At 32.0% G+C, this 22,724-nt stretch overlaps 2 protein-coding genes and 2 pseudogenes across 3 annotated transcripts; 3 read left to right on the top strand and 1 right to left on the bottom strand.

Moving 5' to 3' along the window:
• Positions 1 to 418: 418 nt before the first annotated feature.
• Positions 419 to 7,808, bottom strand: LOC114386299 (annotated as a pseudogene).
• Positions 7,809 to 9,674: 1,866 nt separating this feature from the next.
• LOC114386415 (EPIDERMAL PATTERNING FACTOR-like protein 1) lies at positions 9,675 to 12,013 on the top strand. 2 transcript variants are annotated; one of them, XM_028346425.1, is made up of 4 exons: positions 9,675 to 9,926; positions 10,190 to 10,917; positions 11,394 to 11,458; positions 11,619 to 12,013. In XM_028346425.1, the coding sequence occupies exons 2-4, from the start codon at positions 10,803 to 10,805 to the stop codon at positions 11,829 to 11,831; spliced, it is 393 nt and encodes a 130-aa protein (XP_028202226.1). In that variant the 5' UTR covers positions 9,675 to 9,926; positions 10,190 to 10,802; the 3' UTR covers positions 11,832 to 12,013. The 2 variants fall into 2 exon arrangements, with proteins under 2 accessions (XP_028202226.1, XP_028202225.1); XM_028346424.1 differs by having other exon boundaries at positions 9,675 to 10,056.
• A 703-nt stretch (positions 12,014 to 12,716) lies between these two features.
• On the top strand, positions 12,717 to 14,877 carry LOC114388043 (annotated as a pseudogene).
• A 4,312-nt stretch (positions 14,878 to 19,189) lies between these two features.
• LOC114386432 (ethylene-responsive transcription factor ERF024-like) lies at positions 19,190 to 20,323 on the top strand. The gene has a single exon (XM_028346436.1). It carries the CDS (start codon positions 19,446 to 19,448, stop codon positions 20,010 to 20,012), a length of 567 nt encoding a protein of 188 aa, XP_028202237.1. The 5' UTR covers positions 19,190 to 19,445; the 3' UTR covers positions 20,013 to 20,323.
• Positions 20,324 to 22,724: the final 2,401 nt, after the last annotated feature.

Below are 22,724 nucleotides of genomic sequence, written 5' to 3'. Positions count from 1 at the left end.
AGCTTCTTGGTTTCAATTCCCTAATCTTGAATGTAGCGGGGTGGTACTGAGCTAAAGGCCGAAATAAATCACATCACTTGGCCATATTGCGTTGCGTGGAAGAGATTTTCCAATCTTAAAAGTAAAAAAAAAAAAAAAAATAGTTCGTTGATGAATGATGATAATGTGGTCAACTTTGCTCATGGCTAAACATTAACATTCCTAATCCAAATCGATTATCGAGCTTCTTTTTTTTCGGCAACACAAGCCAAATCTGGACTTAAAAAAGCTTCAATGAATCAAAGTGCATACGCACACCATTGTTACCAATGAAAGCATTACATGCCAATCCCTTATTTTACAGACAAAGAGCACGACTTGCTCTCAATATGTCCATCTTATCTCCAAACCACATAAAGAGCGAGGGAAGAGAGGTAGATTAAAAAAAAAAGCTATATTTGCAAATGTGATTCGACTTACAAGAATGTGATGATTAACCCAACCCCTTAAGACTATTGGATAAGCAACTGAGCATTTAAGGGGCAGGGAAAAGAATAATTCAATAGAAACTATCTGTCCCAAATAATTGGCAAATAAAAACCCAAATGAAACAATAACTATTGGGTTAGCTCCTTTGTGACCCTTTATCATACTGTATTATGTACCTATGGTGCAAATTCATATGCTAAAACTAAAGCAGTGCTCACGCACTAGAATGTCCAAAGAACCTAAAGAGGAGAAACATGTACCATTGGGCTAGGAAGTCCCATGTTGACAAGCCTAGGCGACAGATGTTTTGTTCTAGGCCTGGGAGAGGGAATAGGTGCTTTGCCAGCAAATGTTTCATCGTTGACTCTAGGTGAAAGATTGAGTTGTTCAAATGCCTGAACTTGGAAATTTGCTGGATACTCTCAGACAACCAATTCTAGGACCTACTCCAGTAGTCCATTTGCTTGACATTGGCTTGTTCTCTTCAACATCTTTACCACAATTATTGGCACTGTCACTGGCACCCACATTGCCTTCCATGTACTCAAATAGTGGCTCCTCATTCACAGGATTAGAAGGTGGGACATCTTCATCAATTGGATCTCTCTGCAGCAGACAACATCCGTGAAATTACTTAAAGGTTAAAGATATGTTCAGCAAATTGATTTTAAATTGAAGGCCAATTTGGCAAATCTATAGGGGAAAGATTGCTTTTTAAAGTGATTTACCTTTACATTTGTCATGTCCACTTTGTGTTCCTCCAAGAAGCTAATGAATTCCTTAAAGTTCTTCTCCGTTGGACGGTAGTGACCACTATAGGGCCATATAGCCTGCATAAAATGCAAATGAAGATCAATTCAGTTATAAAGGAAATGAAATGCAGAAGCATGTAAATTGAGAACTATTTATTGTGATAAAAAAATGAGAACAACAAATATAGACTATTAGATCAATTTAAATAGTCAAAATTAAAAGCAATATGCACAATTTTTTTTAAGCAATCTTGTGAATACTAACCTTTTAATTTTGATAACTTAATTTTTAGTTTTCACGTTCTTAAGATGAAATTTGTTCTTACAAGATATATATGTTTTTCAATTTCTTTCTTTTGAATTTTTCATTTTGTGACAAAATAACAGAATTATAATAGAAATTATCAATGGCGTATACGTATAAAACATTTAGCATACATGAAGAACTCCATTTTGAGCAACCAATCTTCCGGATGCAATGGTAGCACCACCGGCTAGAAAACTGGAGTGCTGAAATTGACCTTTCTTCTTCTGCCCAACGTACAAAATTCTAGATGTGCTCAGGACAAAAATCCACTTGGAATCCTCCGTAGTATGTACAAGGTCCCTGCTTTGTCTATAAACAAGCCTTCCTCCCTCCACAATCACTTCGTATGCTTCCCTCTCTTCCTGCAAATTTCAAGCAACACCGTTGAAACTTTTAATACAAGGAAAACTTTGTTGACATAGCAAAACTTTTATAAAACATAAAATAAAGTCATTACAAGTGAAGTCTATTGTGCCTCAAATTCACTAATACCAATGTCAAATAAGACATGTTGTCATTGATGCAACCATTGCACTACAAAATTATTACAAGTATTATTAATTTTAGTGAAGAAAAATGTTTGAAAGACACCTTATATATTATCTTACACCTAGAAAAAGAAAGAAAAAAGAGAAAAAATATATATATAATAGGATTTATGATGTGATAGAAAAAGAGAGATAAAGAAAAATAAGAGATGTTGATGAGGTGTTTGGAATGAAAAGTTATTCCTTTATCATTACTCATCTTTGACGTTATGTGTGGTGAAATAACTTACTGGTCCAAGGTATTTTATGCGCTGTCTCTGCAGTTGCTCTGTAGGGCATTCTTCAAGATTTAATTCCTTGCCACCTCCAACATCCAACCTTCATGTTACCAAGATACATTTAAGAAGTTAGAAAATAAAGATCAAAATTTCTCTCAGGCCTAAGAATTTAGCATCTACAGGAATCCATACTAGCCCTTGCCCCATTAAAAATTTACCAGTAGAAAAAAGGCTGACAACTCTGGCTATGAAACCAAACCAAGTAATAGAAATGAAGGTTGTGGCCATAACGATGACGAGGATCAATCTGCAATATATAAGGAAACCATAGCCTCCATTTAATTGACTTCCTTGGATTCTAAGATAACATATGACAAAACTCAAGAAAAATTATTATCTATAGAAAAATGAAATTAATAGTCTAGGTGTAGACGTATGAGCTTACAGCTTCAAGCCAGTGCCTTAGTGCCAATTTTTGTGCCTTATCATCTTTGGACAAATCTTTCCCCACCTAACAACAGAGAAAACAAAAAGTGCAGGGGTTGGCATTCAACAAGATCCCAAAATATATTTTTTTTTTTTTGAGAAAGACATCGTATACTTTTTTTTTTTTGAGAAAAACCATTGTAAACATTGAATACGTCTCTGTGGTCCTAATCAAACTATGTTAAGTAGATTATCTTTCCGGCAATGAAAATGGTTCAAAGAAGACTAATATGGACCCTGAAGCAAAGTACATAAAAAGATATTCTTAGTCAAAGTCGATTAAAGTTTTTGGCTTCTAATATTAAAGAATACCTTAGCAGCCATCTTCCTAGCTAGTGTCCATTTTGAAATAGCTTTTTCTGATTTATCAGAGTCAAAACTAGATATGGAGCACCTGTTAAAAGCAGTAATCATTGAATCTTTCCACCTGGACCAGAGAAAAAAACATAAGACACTTGTTTTTTGAAAGTGCACTAAGCACTTATAATTGAATATGGATAGCTCATAAACTTAAAAAAAATGCTTAAATATATTATCTTTATTCCTATAATTATACCTTTTTTAAATCACTATTTAAGTTTTATTCATTTTCATCTCTATATATTTAACAAAAATGTGCTTCTAATCTTTTATAAAGGCTTTAAATTACATAATTTTAAGAACCACAGATATATAAAATTTAACTCGGAATTAATTTAAAAAAGTAGTATTTTCAAGTACCAAATGCACATTTAATTTAAAAAAAGGAAAAGAAAGGAAAAGACAGCAGTAGAGTTAGATATTGAGCAAACCATAGCTCCTCGCAAACAACTGCACAATCAGCCAGATTTCTTCTAATCCTATAACTCTTGTAAACTTTCTGAATCATTAATGCAGCTAAATCAAGCTGGTCAGAGGAAGTTGGAGAAAACATTTGTTTTGGTTTTTTTGACAAAACCATGGGGCTTCGTTTGTTGAACAAGTCCTCAACTTCCTCTTGTGAACCACAGTTCGCTGAAAGTAGATGTTTGAATGAGAATGTGGTTTGGAGCTTCAGATTTCCCACCTTCCTTCTCTTCAAGCTAGTAGATTGTTCAGGCTTGTAGAAATCATTCAAGTTTATGTTGTTCTTGAAGCTCACTGTGACCTCTCCTTCCTTGCTAATCGCAAGCATTCCCATTCCTGTGCAAAAATCAGGAACATTGTCCTTCACATTTTCCAGCATTCTTATTAATTATTAGCAGTGGCACATTTAATGCATCAACTTGTTTGAGGTACATATACATAAAACTTGCAATCAGGAAGAAGAACCGTTAAATGAAAAGCATACAATTCTAACAAAAAAAGCAGACACACATATATCTTTCATTACCTCGAGATATGTAATAGTAAAGATCAAAGACTAAAATAACATTCAACCAATATTCAAATTGATAGCAATTCACAATTTGACTGTATTCGTCATACCCAACTCGAGCAAAATTCTCTAGAAGATACATATGACCTCATACGAAGGAAATAAAGAAGAATCATATCAAGCATTTCGAAACTGGATATTGAGAGTGCATGGGATAGCTATAAATATACATAGCCAAAACATATACACAAAGTAACTAATAGCTAGAGAGTTTTAATTAAAAGGGTGAGAAAGGGGTCACCTGGTAGTAAAAATGTCAGGTTCTTTATAGTTTCATGTATACAACAGAGTTTAGTCTTTGAAATGGCACTTCCCGGCCTCTTATATACTGCACAAGTTTGGAAGAGGCTTAGGCACCTACAAATACGCAAGAGACGTCTACTATAGAAAAATGGAGACCTTTGGAATTTGGTTGCCATCAAATTGGTTCGGTTTGAATTGAAAATTAATTAAGAGGAAACGTTGTGTGACTTTCTAGTTCCATAAAATTGAGTTGTTTTGAATAGTAAAAATAAACAAATAAAAACGATGTTGCGACTTGCTGAGCCCACGACGGGTTTGAATGTTCACACATTATACGTATGCGTTACCTTGAATGTGTATATACCACATATAGTACATGTTTTTGTAACATTTTTGGAAGCAGAAAGAGAATGATGTGAATTGAGAAATGGTTTGGCTACACGCGGAAATTGGGAAAGAAAGAGAATCAGTCCAAAGCTACAAAGTTTAGGCATTATATTTCAAAAACAAGAATCGGTCATGATGGAAGAAATGAAGATGTTGATTTTTTTGAGCAAAATTAAGCTGTTGATTTAGATATAGAAAAATGTGTGCACGCTTTTGATAATTTTAGATTTAGACATGAAAAGAGAAATGAGGGAATTAAGGGAGAGGGACCAAGCTAACTTTCATTCCATTACGAGTTACGTGGACTTTGTTCTGCTTTTGTTTTTTTGGGTACATTTTTTCTCCCAAAAAGTACTACATTAATATTTGCTCCCTAAATATGGAATCTTCCTTCGGAAAGTTCTTTTCCTTCTTTCCACAAGATTGTTCTTGTACAAAATAGAAACCCTTATATTAAAAATGATTTTGTTAAGGAGATTAGTTAAAGAATTAGTAAATATAATTTTCCATGCCGGAATATTAAACATTAAAAATGATTTTATTGATAATATTAAACATTATACTTTTCCATGCCGGAATTAATTATCGAAAAAATTGGTGGATGCTTTAAACGTGTATGGTGACAAAAGAAAACATTATACTTTTGAATAAAAATGTTTAAGGGAACTAATAATAGTAAAACTGTCTTCAAATTTAAAACAAAAGATTTAGCATAGTAACCCTGGTTACCGGTCCATATCCTTTTTGGGCTCCTGAAATGCGGAGAAGGCGTAGGAAGGCCCCCCTGTATAATTTTCCAGGCCTCAAGATCGAATCAAACACTGTCTCAAATCCCAGTAGCAAGTCCATTTGAAATTTCTTAAAATTAGATTTTCATCAATGAAACAAACTGCAGAGATATGACCTTTCATAAGATTAGTTACATGTTTGTTTCGGAATTTTAGGTGACTAATTTGAGTGTTTTCTAAAATTGAAAATGATTTTAGAAAATAAAAATAGAAAATAAATACTCAAATCATATCAAGTGCTATCTTAATCTTTGATAACTGCTAAATAATTGTATTGTTAATAACGAAAAATAAAGTAAAATTATCTTTAAAAAATAATTATTTAGCAGCTATTTGGTCTAAATTGTTAAGAATTGATGTTTTTCTAAATGTTGGTTACAAATATAACAATTGAAGGGACTAAGAGCAAAAAGTACAACAAATTAAGAAAAAAAAATTGAAGATTACAACATCCAAGCTCAGTCCAACAGTGCGCTCAGCGAGCAACACGCGCTAAGCGCACAAACAGTTACCAGCGTTAAGCGCACAACACACATTAAGCGCGAGATCAGAGCACACACACTGAGCGAGAAGGCCCAGTCCACTTTTCACCATTTTCTCCATTTCTTTCTCTTTCACCCATTTTCTTCCATCAGTTCTTATAACCCCATTCTATTGTAAGGCCCTCAATGGTCATAAGAGGTTAAACCCCTAGTTAGGACCTGACAGGCCTAAAAAGTCAAAGTCATGTATGATGTACTTCTCACTATTTATCAATGCAGCAAGTGTTTCCTATCCTATTGTCTTTTCTATTTATCTCCTATGCATTATTCATCTTTACATTCTTTTAGGGGTTAGGTGTTCCACAGAGGATAACTTCTAATAAAAATACAAAGAATATATGTATACATTAATTTTAGGGGTTAAACTCTCGATAGAGGATAACTTCTAATAGAACAAAAGAAAAAATATCATAAGGAAATCATTGCTAGACATAGGATAATAATTTTATGCCCATGCATTTAAGCACACATCTAGAAGTGAAGCTTCATGCATTTTATTTGTTGAATTTTTTCAAAGGTCAAGTAAATGAATAGTGGGCAGAATAAATTCACTTGAATTGATAAAGGAAAATCCCAAAAATCATATATCTTAGACAAACAAGACATGTTAGGTCCTAACATTCGTATTCCATTGAATTCCCTAGTTAACTCTTTTGCTCTACCCCTCTCTGTAATTATTTCTTCTCTTATAAATTAAAAAGTATACAATAAAAAGTACAACACAAAATTCATGTGAAATTCGACACTTAGACTTTTGAGTTTTACTATTTGAACATTTGGTACACTTATTAAATTGTTAACAATTTTTTAAAATAATTTTTCACGGTCATTATAGTTGTTTTCTTGATATTGTTAAAATTGATCATGCTATAAAATATCAATTCTAATGAAAATGACTAAGAGATGAATTTGGCTATAACAAAATTGATTATGAAATGCGACTCTCGTGAAAACATTATAAAAACGAAACTCAATATTTTTTTTTAAGATTCTTATAATTTTTCTTGAAAACTAAAAGACAGCTTATGCGTGTTTCTTAAAAGAAAAGTAATTATTTAATTAAAAATGTGCCAATTAAATTTAAGATAATTAGACAATTTAAAAATAATTAGGACACACAATAAAAAAAAAGTACCTCTTCCATGAAACCAAAGACAAAAAGTGAGTTTAGTGTCCGATTGCATCTAGAAGGAGAAGACCTGACAAAAAAAAAAGAGACAAAAAGTGAGAGTTTGGATTTACCTTAATAGCCTTCAAGCGGGCAATGAGCGGGTGACAGTGACTGGGTAAACAGAAGAATGAGGCCGAAAGTGAGGCAATTCATCCAAAGAAAAATCTGGAAGTCATGAATGACATGTGAAATAAGACATTAAAACTGTTTTGTCCATTTAAACTTTGATTATTAATTGTTCACATAATTGTTTATTTGAATGCTAATCAATTATTTGAATAAAATGTTTAATAACTATACTATAGCTAATGCAATTCCTAGCAGACCTAAGAGAAAGTAGAAGCAGCTAGCTGTAACGAATGACAGCACAGAGGATACACTGGTAACTGATTCTATGAATGTCACCAAATGAAGCACTCTGGCCGTGGCTGAGAGTATCTTAGATACTTAGATTTATAGCACACAAAGACACAGTAGATGTGTTTATCTTGCATGACAAGTTTTAATTTTAATTAGGGTTACTTAATTAGTCCATCTTTTTCATTTTGTTTGATTGAGTTTAATTAAACGCGACAACAAGTTGACCGAAATGGCTCTTCATTTTACAACTGGTCATCATAGTGACGCATGCATGGTAGATGGAATAATATTAGTTAATTTGTTATACTAAAATATTCCACCAGATGAAACCAAAAATGGCTATTAAAAGTGGCCACAGCCAGAGCTGACATCAATAATAGCCAATAGGTGAGGTGTGTTGGAATATTTGTGATTAACTGCAACACGCAATGCACAAATGATAGGTGGAGGTTAACCCCTGCCAATTGATGTCACTAGTTTAAAAATATATATGGATTATATGGCTAGCGTGCATTGCCTTCAGCTCTGCTATAAATTGGGGTAATGCACATTTTTATATTTATTTTTAATAAAATATGGAATAACCATGCATGATGGAGAGTTATGAAAAGGATCATGTTGTAAAACTTATTATCAAAAATATATTGTATGAAAACATTGTTTTCATTCTTGCATTGCCAAGTGGGAGCCACTGATTTGCGGGAGTTTTAGACCAATTGCTGAATATAAGTATATAACAGATTGATGGAAAAGGAAATCTAGAGCATATTATTGTTTTCAATTTTATTTTATTTTAATTTTAAATTGATCGATTTCTAAAATAGTTTTAGGCTGCTCATGACTAGTTAATTTCCACTTAAAATCAAATAAATGAAAAGATCAGTGAAAAAAAATCAAATATAATTTAATGAAGGTAACCTGATAGATATCTTTGGTCAATTTAGTAAAATATGAATTGGTTCTAATATTTTCTTGAGTATTTTTTAAATTAAACGCCACTTATAATACGATTAGTGCTCCACCGATCATGTGTTAGCGTTCCTATCGGTGAGGTTATGCACTCAAAGTCGCCAAAGCTACTTTGGACTCGGAGAAATGAACATTCCCAAAACTAGGGAAGTGATCATAGTTTATTTGTCAAAATAAAAAATCACATAATCCTTGTGCGAATATGTTTAGAGTAGGCTTAGATAACTATAGGTTGTACATCTCAAATCAAATTAAATTCCATTCATTGGTATTAGAACATGATTTTTAATTTTAAATTACATTTTGTTTTGAGTGTACGAGAGAGAAAAAAATTCTATAAACATTATAAATTCTTAGGTATGGCTCTCCTAAGAGGGGAAAAGTGCACTTTATGGGATAAAGTGTACTTGTAATAATTTATTAGGAATTGTGATAAAAATTAGTAAACTGAACCCTCTACGGTTATTAACCTCCACCAAGTGCCAGTTCTTTCCTCCCTCGGGCTTCCTCAATGGTGTTAGTGACCCTCGTATTAGGGTGTTGAAGGCGTCTTCATAATTTGGCCAGACTTGGAATTAATTACAACTATCATATATGTAAAAGATTTAAAAGGAGAAGGGAATATTATTTTATTAGTAATTAAAAATATAAAATAACAAGTAATTTAAAATTTTAATTTTAAAAACCTTAATAATAAGTAATAGTATTAATTTGGTTTTCAAAATTAAAATCCCACGCTTATATTATAATATATTATTATTTTATTGGGATAAGTTTGGGATTTAGAAAATAACATATGGTTTATCTTTGGATACAATAAGGTACATTTTGAATTGTTTAAACTTTGACTAATTAATGCCAAGCAATATTTCAGAATATAATGATCAAATAATTAATGATAAGTAATAGTATTTTAAACTTAAATTAATCTATCTGTTTTAAAATCCATAATGCAAAATATAATTTAATTTTAATTTTTTTAAATTATAACTTAAGTTGAAATATTTTAAATTTCTATGTATTTTGTCAAAATCTTAATTCAACCATATCATTATTCAAGACATTCCAACCAAGTTCAAGTCTATGAAATTAGCTAGCCAAAATATCAGAATATTAATCTCAAGTTAAATTAAATCGAGCTCATAAACATGTATAGCTTGGACCATATAGTAAATATTTGAGTCTTGAGTAACTAGAATCTGTTAGTATGTGGTAAAATAAGCAGCAGAAGATGAGGGACGACGCTCAAATTTAATGCCATGTAAACGGATGGTCCAGATTTTGGATATAGGTGAAGAGATTTTGTCTGTTTCCCAACAACCAACAAAGAAAAGTTGACCCTAGTATCCACACGTTAATCTATTTATGATTTTTTTAGTACCACTTAACTATAGCCTTAAGTTTTTCACAATGATTCCCAGGTATCTTGCAAGTTTTAGTCGATTTGAGTATATTTTACGAAAATTAAATTCATGTCCTTTCGCACAAAATCAATAAATATTATATTTGTTGCTGCAGATACTGATGATTTTTTTTTCTTCTCCCACTTTATAGATGTAACTGCCACCCTGCCATTGATTTCTTTCTTCCGTATATGGCAACGAAATCAAAGCATCACTAAAAGACAAAGGCAAGGCTCTGCAGTCTAGATATCAATATCATTATTTTAATATCAAATATCAGAAAAATTATGAGGGTGGGTCTTGCAGGTGTTTGAGGCCCAAAATGGGTGCTGTTATTCTGCACTTGTGGATCACCGTATATAGTGTCTTACCCTTAGATTGATTTGAGAGAGAGAAAGGCTCTTTGGCTTGTATTGAAAGGTAAGCAATTGAAGGTTAGAGGCCGAAAGAGAGTGGAATAACAGACTAGTCTTAGGAACTCCCTAGTGAAGGTGAAACTTGCTCTAAGTGAAGCAAAATCACTTGCTTGTGAAGAAGCTCACAAAATCTCTTGCAAGTTAAGTTTGTAGGCTCTGACCTTGTTTTTGGGAATTGCAAGCTAAGCTGGTTTAGTTAGTAGCTAGCCTTTCTCGCCCTTCTTATATATATTCCACAATTCAACAATCAATCATCATGCCTAATTGCCTCTTGTTGTGAAGGGAGAAAGAAGATTCTCATCATCATCACATTCATCATTTTAGGTTTTGAAAAACAAAAAAAAAAAAATGAAAGCAACATTCTGTTGTTTTATGCTAGCTCTACTAATAGTTAGTTGGGAATCCGTAGTAGTAGTAGTAGCAAGGAGGCCCTTTCCTCCAACTGATGGAATGTCCCATCCAGGTTAGTTATAAACTGCACCCCACTAATTTTGATGATTGACTTCTTAACATTACTTTTCCTTGCAATTATGTGTTCATCATATATATATAGTATACATTCATACCTCCTCAGCTTCAAAGTTTCTGTCAGTCCATTTCCTTAAATATATTTTCAAAACATGGGATTGTCTAACTTATACAAACTAAATACTATGGAGTTAAACAATCCCATCTTAAATGATTGGTGTAATTTTTTTAATGTATTTTAAGATGATTCATGAAGTACATTTTTCCTTAATTGCACTAATCATTTAAGATGAAATTATTTTAACTTCATTTTTTTTATTTGACGTAAGTTAGAAAACCCCTTCAAACATACATAAAAATAAAATTGTTTGAGCATGTCTTCCCCTTTTTGCCTTTCAACTCAAGTGAACATTGCTCTTTGACAACTAACTATTTTATTCCTTTTGCCCTTTGTTGTCTATGCTCCATCAGGCCCCAAAGCGGCACCAGGACCAGGGCCAGTGTCTTCACCATCTAATACTGTAGAGCCAGAAAAGGTGTGTCTTCCTTCTAGTGGAGCATATTCTAGTTAACACGTGTCTATGGTCTTGTGTGTGATTCGTATTCAAGTTTTTTAATTTACTACCTAGTAATTTCTCTCCATGCAGAGAGTTAGCCTAATTAACGTGTTTATTTTCTTAATTCCCTTTTTTAAAGGGTTTAATGGAAGAAGCATACTACTATAGAGGAGTAAGCAAAATAGGGTCAAGTCCACCAAGTTGTGAGCACAAGTGTTATGGTTGCACTCCATGTGAAGCGATTCAAGTGCCGAGCACCAGCAGCAGGCGCAGTCATTTGGGATTGCAGTACACAAATTATGAGCCCGAAAGTTGGAAATGCAAGTGTGGTCCTTCCCTCTACAGCCCGTGAATTAGCACTACTATGTTGTTCTTGACTTGTTCATATATACCCCATTTAATATTAGTTTATATATAATCAATGATCTCCTATGTGTCTCACCTTCATATTTATGGTTCCCTCGTACAAACCTCAATTCAAAGGATTTTATTCTATTATGTCATACTTGTGACTACAATTCGAATGCCAACTTATTTATAAACATCATGCTTCACTAAAATAAAACAAAATACGAAGTAATCATGCCCCTTGGTTAAGTGATGCACTATATTAAATTCAAACAAATTCAATTACTTTTTTTTTTCTCTTGATTTTTGATTTTTGACCAATTATAATTCTTTCTAAAATTTTAAATTATTTCTGCCATCAGATTTTTTGAAAAGTGCATAAGACGGAAAAAGTACATACCATCAGGCACGAGCAAGCATATTTGGTGCAAAAATCGAAGTTACATGTCATGCATGTACAAGGTCTAGTCTAGTCCATATCATCTACTGGTTTATCTTTGTTTCTTGGGGGTGGAGCCACCCAGCCTTTGCATTTCAGTTCCTATCTTCTTCACTCTCTCCGGACTCCACCCACCAATGAAATTACTGCGTTGTAATTATAACTCGATTCAATTTATCCTGATCTTTAAGACTAACTACATAGAGAGGGTCAACTTTGGAAGTTTACAAATATTGTAATTAATCATCATTATTATTATTTTTTTAAATTCATTTCAATAAAATAAATTTAAACTATCAATTTTTAAAAATAAAATAAGATTTTGTGCGATGTTCTAAGAATTCTTGCTTAATGTTGCTCTTTCGGCCCCTTTCTTTTACCAAAAAGAAAACTGTAAACCCATTATGATTTAGTTTGTACTTAATAAAACCCACAACAAAGTGGGCCAACATGGTTCAGCTGGTGGAATTGACACCCCTCCAACGATTTACGATATGCTATGTTATTCACCAAAAAACTAAGAGGGTTTGTTTTGTTCACCAAAAAACGAAGCAATTCAACTACTTATCGTACTAATAAAACTACTAATATAAGGGGGAAATAAAGTTCTCAGTATTTGCTCATATACATTACCAACATCAATTGGTTATTCTATGTCTGCGTTTGTGAAAGCATTGCTATAATTGATTCCGTGCTTAGATAATTGACAACAAGAGAAATTGATTCATTTTTTTCTTGTTTATTAAGAGAAAACTCTGTTTATACACTATGTTACCCTGCAGTGAAGTTCTTCGATTCAGCTTGGGATGATTTCGCACGGTTTGTGCAATGTCCAATGCCATAACCATGTGCTAACATGTATTATAAAATTTATTGTTATGTGGCCATAAAGGAGAACAAATATCAGACTGAAAAAAAAAATGTGTTGCACCTTCCTTAATGAATGAGAAAATGGGGTAAAATGATTAAATTTTATTGGAATTCTGTATAATAAATTGAACTTTTAATGATATTTGTGTAAGGTATAGGCTGCTGCGTGTATCATGTGGTAGTGGTACACTTCTTTAATGAATTGTGGTGCATTTCATCTGTAGGGCGCATGTCCATCGATAAAGAATATTCTTCTTTTGGACTCAAGAGGGAAAGCGTGTGCCAGTCAAGGATTTTTCAGACGACTGGCCAACCAACAGCTCAAAGATAGCTTTTGAAAAGTTTGTGTTCAGTAAGTAAGACTGTTAAGACAAATGCTCGAACAGAAGGTAAGCCTCACAGTTTGACAGCCACTTACCATAGTATCAAGTCATAATTTTATTGGGGTCCTATGATGCATATTTCAGTCATCAAATATAATCTTTTGCTTGAACCCTTTGGTATATATTATTTACAGAAGTCAGAAGGTATCATTTGTCTGCAATTGAGTTCTAATATGATGGAAACAGTTCTAACACATTTTTCCCCTTTTTCCTTTTTGGTCAATATATCAACATGCATCCAACAATATCATATAGATAGTCCTCTTTATCCTGTTTCTTTCGTAACTGGTGTATTGTTTCGCATTATCTACAGCTGAGATCACATTACTGGACAACAATATCATTGTTTACAAATTTGTGCAAGATCTCCATTTCTTTGTCACTGGCGGCGATGATGCAAATGAAATCATTTTAGCTTTTCAGTTCTTGAGGGTTTTTTGATGCAGTCACGCTTCTCTTGAGGTATTTTAGGTCGAATTTTGCTATCTGGATTTGAAATTTAGATGCACTTTTCCTCACCATGCTTCTTCTGCCACGTATATTATCTTTTTGTGCCTTTTACAGGAACAATGTTGACAAAAGAGAGGCACTGGAAAACTTGGACCTCATTCTTTTATGCCTTGATGAGATTGTTGGAGGGTAAGCATCAGAGTTTGTTATTTGCATTGCATAAAAGTTTTAATCTATTTTCTAAATATTTCCTCCCTTGAAGGATGATACTTGAAACAAATGGACCACTTATTGCTGAAAAAGCGACTTCCCATAGCATGGATGCTGACTCCCCCCTGTCTGAGCAGGAAATGCAACACTCTTTCTGTTTTGTCTCTTTCACTAACGTATGCTTAGTGTTTCAGTTTACATTACAGAAACACATAGCGTTGACCTGAGGTTTCTACATTTGTTCCTCATACTAAACTTACTTTTGAGGGCCCTAAACAGTTACTGCTATGTAACACATTTTCGTTAGGTTACTTTTATTGTCAAAAAATCAATTTTGATACTTTATGGACTAATTTTTTGATAAGATCAACATATTGCTATGATCATCAATCTGATACTAAATTTCTAAATAATATTGCAGACACTGACTCAAGCCTGGGCTACAGCTAGGGAACATTTGACAAGAACCCTTCTAAATGGTGTCTGCGTGCACAGGAGCTTCGTTATATTCTAGAGTTTTTTTATTATCTAGACAGTTGTTTTAATGTTTTATCTTCTCATTTGTTGTGACTGGTGAGATACCGCGATATGAATTTCATATCATATTCAACGCTGATTTTTTATTCATTTAATGCAACACTCTTTCTGTTTTGTCTCTTTCACTATTGTCTAATATTTTATCCTAAATATTTTGGAGAGACCCTTGTTTAATTTTACTTCTTTCCATTTAATCCTGTTCGCAATTTGCTTATATTCCCCTCATTAAATAGGACACTCAAATTTCAACCCCCCCCCCAAAAAAAAATACTCAAACAGATAAATTATTCACAATCATATTATGTATTTTATAATTAACAATTACAATAAATTTATGTTTCCTAAGTTGAAAAGATTAAATCAAACAGTTATACAATCTAACTCGGAGATAGGGGTTACACGACGTCGGGCCCTAGCCACACACCAGAAGAATTTGATTGTAGCAATTTTTTATTTTTTATTTTTAAAAAAAGTCGAGGATTAAAAACCAAAATTATGCGAGAAACTAAAATATAATTGAGCCAAAAGATGAAAAGTTAAAAAGTTGGTAAACATATACATTTTATATTTTGCCTTAAACAAGAGTGAAAAAGTTAATAACGAAACACACAGCAAACTGACATATTACAAAAGTGCCCAAAGGCCAAAGCATTGGAAAGTCGAGTTGGTGGGAAGTCTGAAGAAGGGTCTCTCCAAAATCTCACAATGCATTGCTCATTGACACCCATTTTGGCCAATAACTCACCACAATGATTAGCTTGTTGGTAAATATTAAACACTTGATTGAACCCTTACAATGACCCTTTGAGAATATGAATATCTTGAACGATGACTGTGCATGCTGAAAATAAAAGTGAGAACATAGGAGGACGTTTAGTTTGAAAAATTGTTTCCTTGTTTTCATTTGTTGAAAACAATTTTCATTTTCACATTTTCAAAATTTTAAAAATGCTAGTTTTGACTTCTTTTTTCTGAAAATGAAAACATTAAAAATGCTTTTGGTTCAATCAATTTTCAAAATGAAATTCATAAAACATTTTGTGCATTTAATTTAAAATAATAAGAATATAAACTTTTTATTAATGAAAATTATATATTAGAACGAACACCAAAATTATAATTATTTATTCTATAATTTATTTGTAAATAATGAACATATTTAAAATTTATTATTGAAAAAATATTACAACCATAAATTGCATGATTATAAAATTATAGAATGCATGGTCTATCTTCCATCTCAACATCAAAATTTTGTGACAACCTCCTGTAATAGTCTCCAATTGTAATGTTGAAAATAATTTTTGAATCTATTCCACATTCACCCGCTTAAAAAAGGAAAAAAAAAGGTTACTATAACTTTTCATAAAGTCACTATGTAATGACTAGCCATTATTTGAATGAGAAGGCTTAAATATTTTTTTAAATTGTAATTTATCATTTTTTTTCTTTGTATTCCTAAAAAAATAGTGTTTGTTTTATTTTTTTCCTTAAAGTGTTTTGGATAATATTTTTTAGCTGTTACAATAATTTTTTGTTGTTCAAACCACTATCTAAAGGTTTTAATTAAGGATGAAAAAAATAAAACAAACATATCTTATAAGAATTAAAATAAAAAAAATTATAAGGATAAAAGTAAAAAAAAATACTAAATTACATGAAAAAATATTTAAGCCTATGTTTAAGGTTATATTTGCATAAACATAATCAATATCATATATTAAACAAAAGAATCATCATCTAGATAGAAAAAAAAACATATAGAGCCTTCAACAATAAACATCTTCAATTTACCAATGTCTTTAAATCTAAGATAATCTTCCAACCTTTTGATCTTTTGATGTGTAATAACTTTTACAACTTGTAGTGACCAATATAGGGAGTCATATTTCATTCGGGGACCCATAGAATTATCCCAGTAAGCGCCTTAGATGGGACCGACCCAGTAAACTTTGAAGGAAACTTTGAAGGACCAAACTTGAATGAATTGAAACATATCAGAGTCATAGATATAGATAGTAGAGTGTGTATAGAAGTGTGGTGCAATGATTGTAACCCCGAGCATGATGATGAACAGCGAACCACATGATTTCACTCAAATATATATACTTAATACGTATTTACAACTCCTGACGGATTATCCATTATGTCAGCCAAGCAAATCTGATCCACCTCAAATTGCATTAGAATTAAAATTCCTTATAACTCAATTTGTGAATCTTATCAAATGTTTGTATAAATGTTTATTTTATACAAACTAAACTCCAATGTATAAAATTTACTTATTATTGTTTAGCTCTTATCAAATGAATTCATTTCTTATCGTGTTAGTTTAATTTAATATATTATATAATTATATAATATTAAACATTTTTAATTATCAGCACTTTATTGTGGTGTCAATATATCATAAATAATATTCAAATTAACGACCTATGAGTAAAGTAATGTAAAAATATACCAATATTTCAACCAGAATAGTATAAAAACACAATTAGAAAAAGTATTATAATATATACAGAAATATAAGTTTATTCCTGAATTAGATTATATCAAACAAATTCCCATTAAGCCTAGTAGTTAGAACGAGTGATGTTCAGCTCGTCTTGGCTCTAGTATACCAATGTACACCAGAAAGGATTTTAAATAAACCTGACACTTAACATAGTTGCAGCCTTTTATATATATGTGTCCTGTAACTGTTGATGATTGATTACAGTCGTTTGAATTGTTTCTAATAGCGAAACTTCAACTTTTTATTTCTCCACTCATCTCGATGTCTCTTCTCAATCAGTTCATTTTGGTAGTTGCTACGTCTCAAGTTAACTTCTGTTTGAAACTTCAATTTTCATCGTTGAATGAATACAATGAAAGAGTGATAGTTAGTGATATTAATTAGGAAAAATTGACTAGAGCTTAATTAGATAGACTCATATTGAACACTGTTTTTAATTAAGCGGCTCACTAATTGAACAAGTTTTATACACGCCAAAGTTTAAAGAATATTTATTGATGAAACTATGGATTTAATTAACCAGCATCTCCTATGTAAATATTTTTACAGTACTTCAATCATTAAATGAGATTTTATTTAAGTTTTAAGATAGTTATTATGAATTTCTCATTTTATATAATATTTTGCTCAATATTGTACGTTTCTGCGCTTTAACCAAGGTTTTAACTTTAAAAAATTAATTGGTGATAAAAATGTGGATTTATATAAGAGAAAAAAAATACACTTATAGAGTAAATTTTTTTATACAATCATCTAATTACAATTCACCATATATAACAGTTTTGTTAATTTTTAAAATAATTATCTTAAAGTAATTCAAATAATAATTTATAATTGAATAATCATATAAAATTATTTTACACATTCAATACATAAAGATAGATTAAACTCTTTATATAATGTAGCTTATTTTTATTTCTTATCTGAGCATCCTTTCTTCTTGAGTGTATTTTGTTTAGTATTGAAAATTTCTAATAGGAAAAAGATGCATACAAAAAATAATTGATAAATGTATTAATTTCTTTTATGATTTAATCTTTTGTGTGTATTTCTAAAAAAATCGGAGAGCATCAACACTCCTTCAATTCTTAGCGCTTTAATCAGTCTGACTTTGTCTACTAGTACGTACTTATTTTATGTGTCTATAAACTCCAGACACCACAAAAGCCCCCTTCAACCTACTTAGTTCAAAGTACAAACTTATTATTCATACCTATTTACACCCCTTAAATTAAGCCTGATCAAGGGTGGGGTGATTTATACTTAATTAACGGTCCCTTTGGCTATTGGAACTAGTTAAAACCCAAAGCTAGCGCGCTTCTTCCACTCTAATTTTAGAATTAAGATAATAGTAGATGTATAGTCTAGTCTCATGCATTGATATGTTTGAAGGCTTTATACAACAAAAGGACTTGCAGCATATATATAGCACATAGTAAAAAGGTAAGATTTGTTAGCAAACATGTCCTGACAAAGAAAAACTACGTTCGACCTTCTCATTTCTCATATAGTCATATAAATATTGCAGCAACAGCAGCAGCTAGCAGCTCAAACCCTACCTAATTGGTGGGACGAACTGAAGGTTAATAACAAAAGAAATTATAAAAACCTCGTCTGATAAAATTCAACCATTGGAAAATTTCCGCGTCGGAAGTCTTATATTGTGTGCCACAATAATAATAAGATGAAAATCATGTTAATCTCCAAGATATCAAAATCCCTGTTGAAAAAAAAAAAACCAAGAATGGTGGTTAGTGATGTGCATATCGATTGATAGACAAAGTGCATTATCACTGTTGATAATTTTGACGTCGTTTAAAGGGGAGCAGAAAGCAGCAAATATAATTCCCTTTTCAATATTTTTTTAAAATTTTATAAATTTTGTTATTATACAGCAAAACGCTCTCCAATTCCAACCCAGTTATATATCCAACACACACCACCAAGCTGTCTTACACCCTAATCCTTCACACACCGTAGTTCAGCAACAACTGGTTTGCACTTCCTTCTCAGAACTCCTTCTCCAGTCATCACAATTCTTACCCTAATAAATGGCTCCCTTCAACTTCCAATTGCCATCACCGAAGTTCCTCACCTTCACCTTCAACTGCCAACTGCAAATATCTATCTTCTTTCGGGTTCACTTGACCGAGAGTAAGAGACTAATCCCTCGAGATACTGATACTGAAACCTATCGTTCTTCACATCATAACCATGCGTTCCAGCAACGGTGCATCAAGCAGCAGAGCCTCCAATGCTAACACAGGGCGCCACCCTGTGTACCGTGGAGTGAGGCGTAGGAGTAGTGGCAAATGGGTTTCTGAAATCCGAGAACCCAAAAAACCTAACAGGATTTGGTTAGGGACATTTGCCACCCCTGAAATGGCTGCTATTGCCTATGACGTGGCAGCGCTTGCTCTTAAGGGTAAGGATGCTGAACTCAACTTCCCTAACTCGGCTTCCTCCCTCCCCGTCCCCGCATCATCCGCTGCTCGCGACATTCAGATGGCTGCGGCTAGCGCCGCAGCCGCTGTCGGAGCTGCGAATGATGCACTTGAAGGAAGCCGAGGAGGGAATGCTTCGGTTTCATTGACGGAAGAGTTTTCAGGGGGAAATTTGAACCACTTTGTGGATGAGGACTTGATCTTTGACATGCCGAATATTCTGGTCAATATGGCTGAAGGAATGCTACTGAGTCCTCCTCGTTTTGATAATTTTGCTGCTACCGACTATGAATACATGGATGAAGATCCTAACCTCTGGGGGTTTCCTAATTACTAGTTACTACCCATGGGATGATAAAAAAAAAACTTTTTATATTACTAATGCAAAAATCTTAATAAGGAAAGGTAAGTAAGTTGTAATAATAAATTATGGGAGAACTCTTACATCCAGACTTTGCTTAGACACCAGGAAAGGTATAGTGTGTGTGTGGAAAGTGCATCTTTCTTTTCATTTGGTTTTTTTTCACCTTGTGTACAGTACTACCTTCTAGCTATAGTGAGGTTTGCTGCTGTATGTTGCACCTCAAATATGTATGTAATGTCTATTTAAGTTGTTAATTTTAAATAATCTTTTTTTGGTTGTTTATATATATGTTATCTTAATTCTCAGCTAATAGATTTGCAGGTGTTCTTTCTTGTAAATTAAACAAATGCTGCTTAACTTGGAGACAATGATCACATGGCACCGGCCATTTTATTTTAGGTTTCTTTGCAAAAACCATAATTGAATGTCAACTCTTTCACTTAATTGAAATAGAATTCTAATTAATCAACTCTTAAAACCTAATTCTACGGTAATTTGGTTCACACATCCCTCCCTTGATTTTATAATTTTCATATAGCTAAAGATTCCTATCTAACTTGTCAGAAACTAGTTTGAAGACATTCTGTGCACCAATTTAGAATCACTCAGCTCAGGTTGAAAGAGAAAAGAAACTCGAGTTTCTATTAATGGTTCGGCTTTAATGTTTCGTTACCTTCATTCTCTCTCCTTGGGACTTTAATTTGATTAATTAGAATAAGAATGATCAGGAAATGAGAAAACTATCCTAGTTTGGTAAAGAAAAGGGGGCAAGTGGTGGGAATGCTTAATAATTCAGAATTGATTATTACTTCATAGAATTAATGGGTGCTGTATCCTAATCATGTTTCAACTTACTATTCTATTGAGATTTCAAGAATAATATTGTAGGCAAACTCTAGCTTATTGGAGGTTGTTTCGAACTCAAGCATGTGGTCCACCTTAATTACCCTTTGTTGACGTATCATTCTCAAGAAAATAGGAGTTTTTAAAAGGAGCCATTTTATTTTTATTATATATATACATATAAAAATTATGATTAAGATATAAAAAAAAGGTGTAAAATAAAGAATGATAATGTAAAAAATGTTACTATTAAATAAATATTACAAAAAATTATTTATAAAAATAATATAAATCGTTGTATTGATCAACGTCAAAAACATATACATTGAGCATATTTTAGTGACAGTGACACTTTTACCTTCCCTTGATGGCTACGGGTCTCTCAAGTCATGCATGCGTGTAATGCCATACGTACATATTAAAAATGTTTGACTATATGTTTGTGCATGTCTTTCAAGCGCCCCGAATTAAGGAAATTTAAAAAGCTTGACCCAGTGATTCCTAGCTCATCATTTAATGTAGGTCTTCTAGCATCGTATTGCACTATATCATCTTAAGTAACAACCTCTATTTTGATACCTCCCTCACTTGCCTTCTCTAGCACCCTTGTCTCATGTATGTGCTCATAAACCCCACTCTCATTTTTAGCTTAAATCTCGACAGACCGCAGGTTTATCACAACACTTTTATCATCCATCTAGTTGGATTTTGAAAGGAAGATTAATTCTCAAACAAATTAATGTCTCTTAACCTAAAATAGGTCTTATCTTCAATATGAAATAACTTCCAACATATTACACTAATGGGAGGAGGGATTCTATATCAATTATTTTGGGCATACTTTATCGATTGTAAATTGATGTAAATGAAACTGACGTAGAAAGTAAAAGATTTTAAATCGGGTGATTATGTTGATATTAATGTAAAAAGTGTTTTCACATAGATTAAAATATTAAATAATTAATTAGCTAAAGTTGACAAAAATGAATACAAGGAATTCAACTTAGTTGATTGAATAATGCTAGTGAGTAATTATAAATCTCTTATTCTTAAGTTGAATTCCTATGAAAAAGTTAAAATTGATAAAATGGATAGGTCAACTAGAGATAAACCAAAAATTGTTCAATAAAATATAAGATTTGAGCTTTAAATTTTGGATATGAATTAACTCAAAGTTTGTTTAATTATAATTAGATCCAATTATATTTCAACCAAATCTTAACTTGCAAAAACTAGTAAAACCTAAAAAAAAAAAGATTTTACAAGGCTTGGCCTCATTTTAAAATTTTCAATTAAATTTGGGTTTTTTTTTTTTACCCAACCAGCTACAGTTTGCAACCTTAATCGGACTGAATAGTCCATTTTGCCGTCCATAATATTAAGTATTTTAGCTGTCAAAAAAGTATATTAAGCATTTTAAATTTTATCATTTTTTATTATTTTAGTTAATATTTTTTTTATAATTCTAATTTTTCTAATTGTTAAAACCAAAATTTTTAATATCTATGATTTTTTTTTATAAATTACAATTTTGATATATCATTTTTATTAATAATTTATTTATTTTTAAATATACTCTTCAGTTTTTTTTTATCTCTTTAATTTATTCTTACATAATGAAATAAAATATTCATTGTTGACAGTGAAAACATTTCGTATTATATATCATTCTTAAGGTTTTGATAATGAAGATATACTATTTTTTCTCTTAGTTTATATTTTTGAATTCTATCTAAATTTTATAGTTTCCTATACAGTTTACAAAAAGAACTAGGTAATGTATTTTAAAGTTTATTTCATTTTATACAGCTGCCTTCTTTAGTTTCTAGATCTGTCCTAATT

The sequence above is a fragment of the Glycine soja genome, chromosome 15 (assembly GCF_004193775.1).
Source record: "Glycine soja cultivar W05 chromosome 15, ASM419377v2, whole genome shotgun sequence".
Classification (NCBI taxonomy): domain Eukaryota; kingdom Viridiplantae; phylum Streptophyta; class Magnoliopsida; order Fabales; family Fabaceae; genus Glycine; species Glycine soja.
This window is presented reverse-complemented; position numbering and strand designations above follow the sequence as displayed.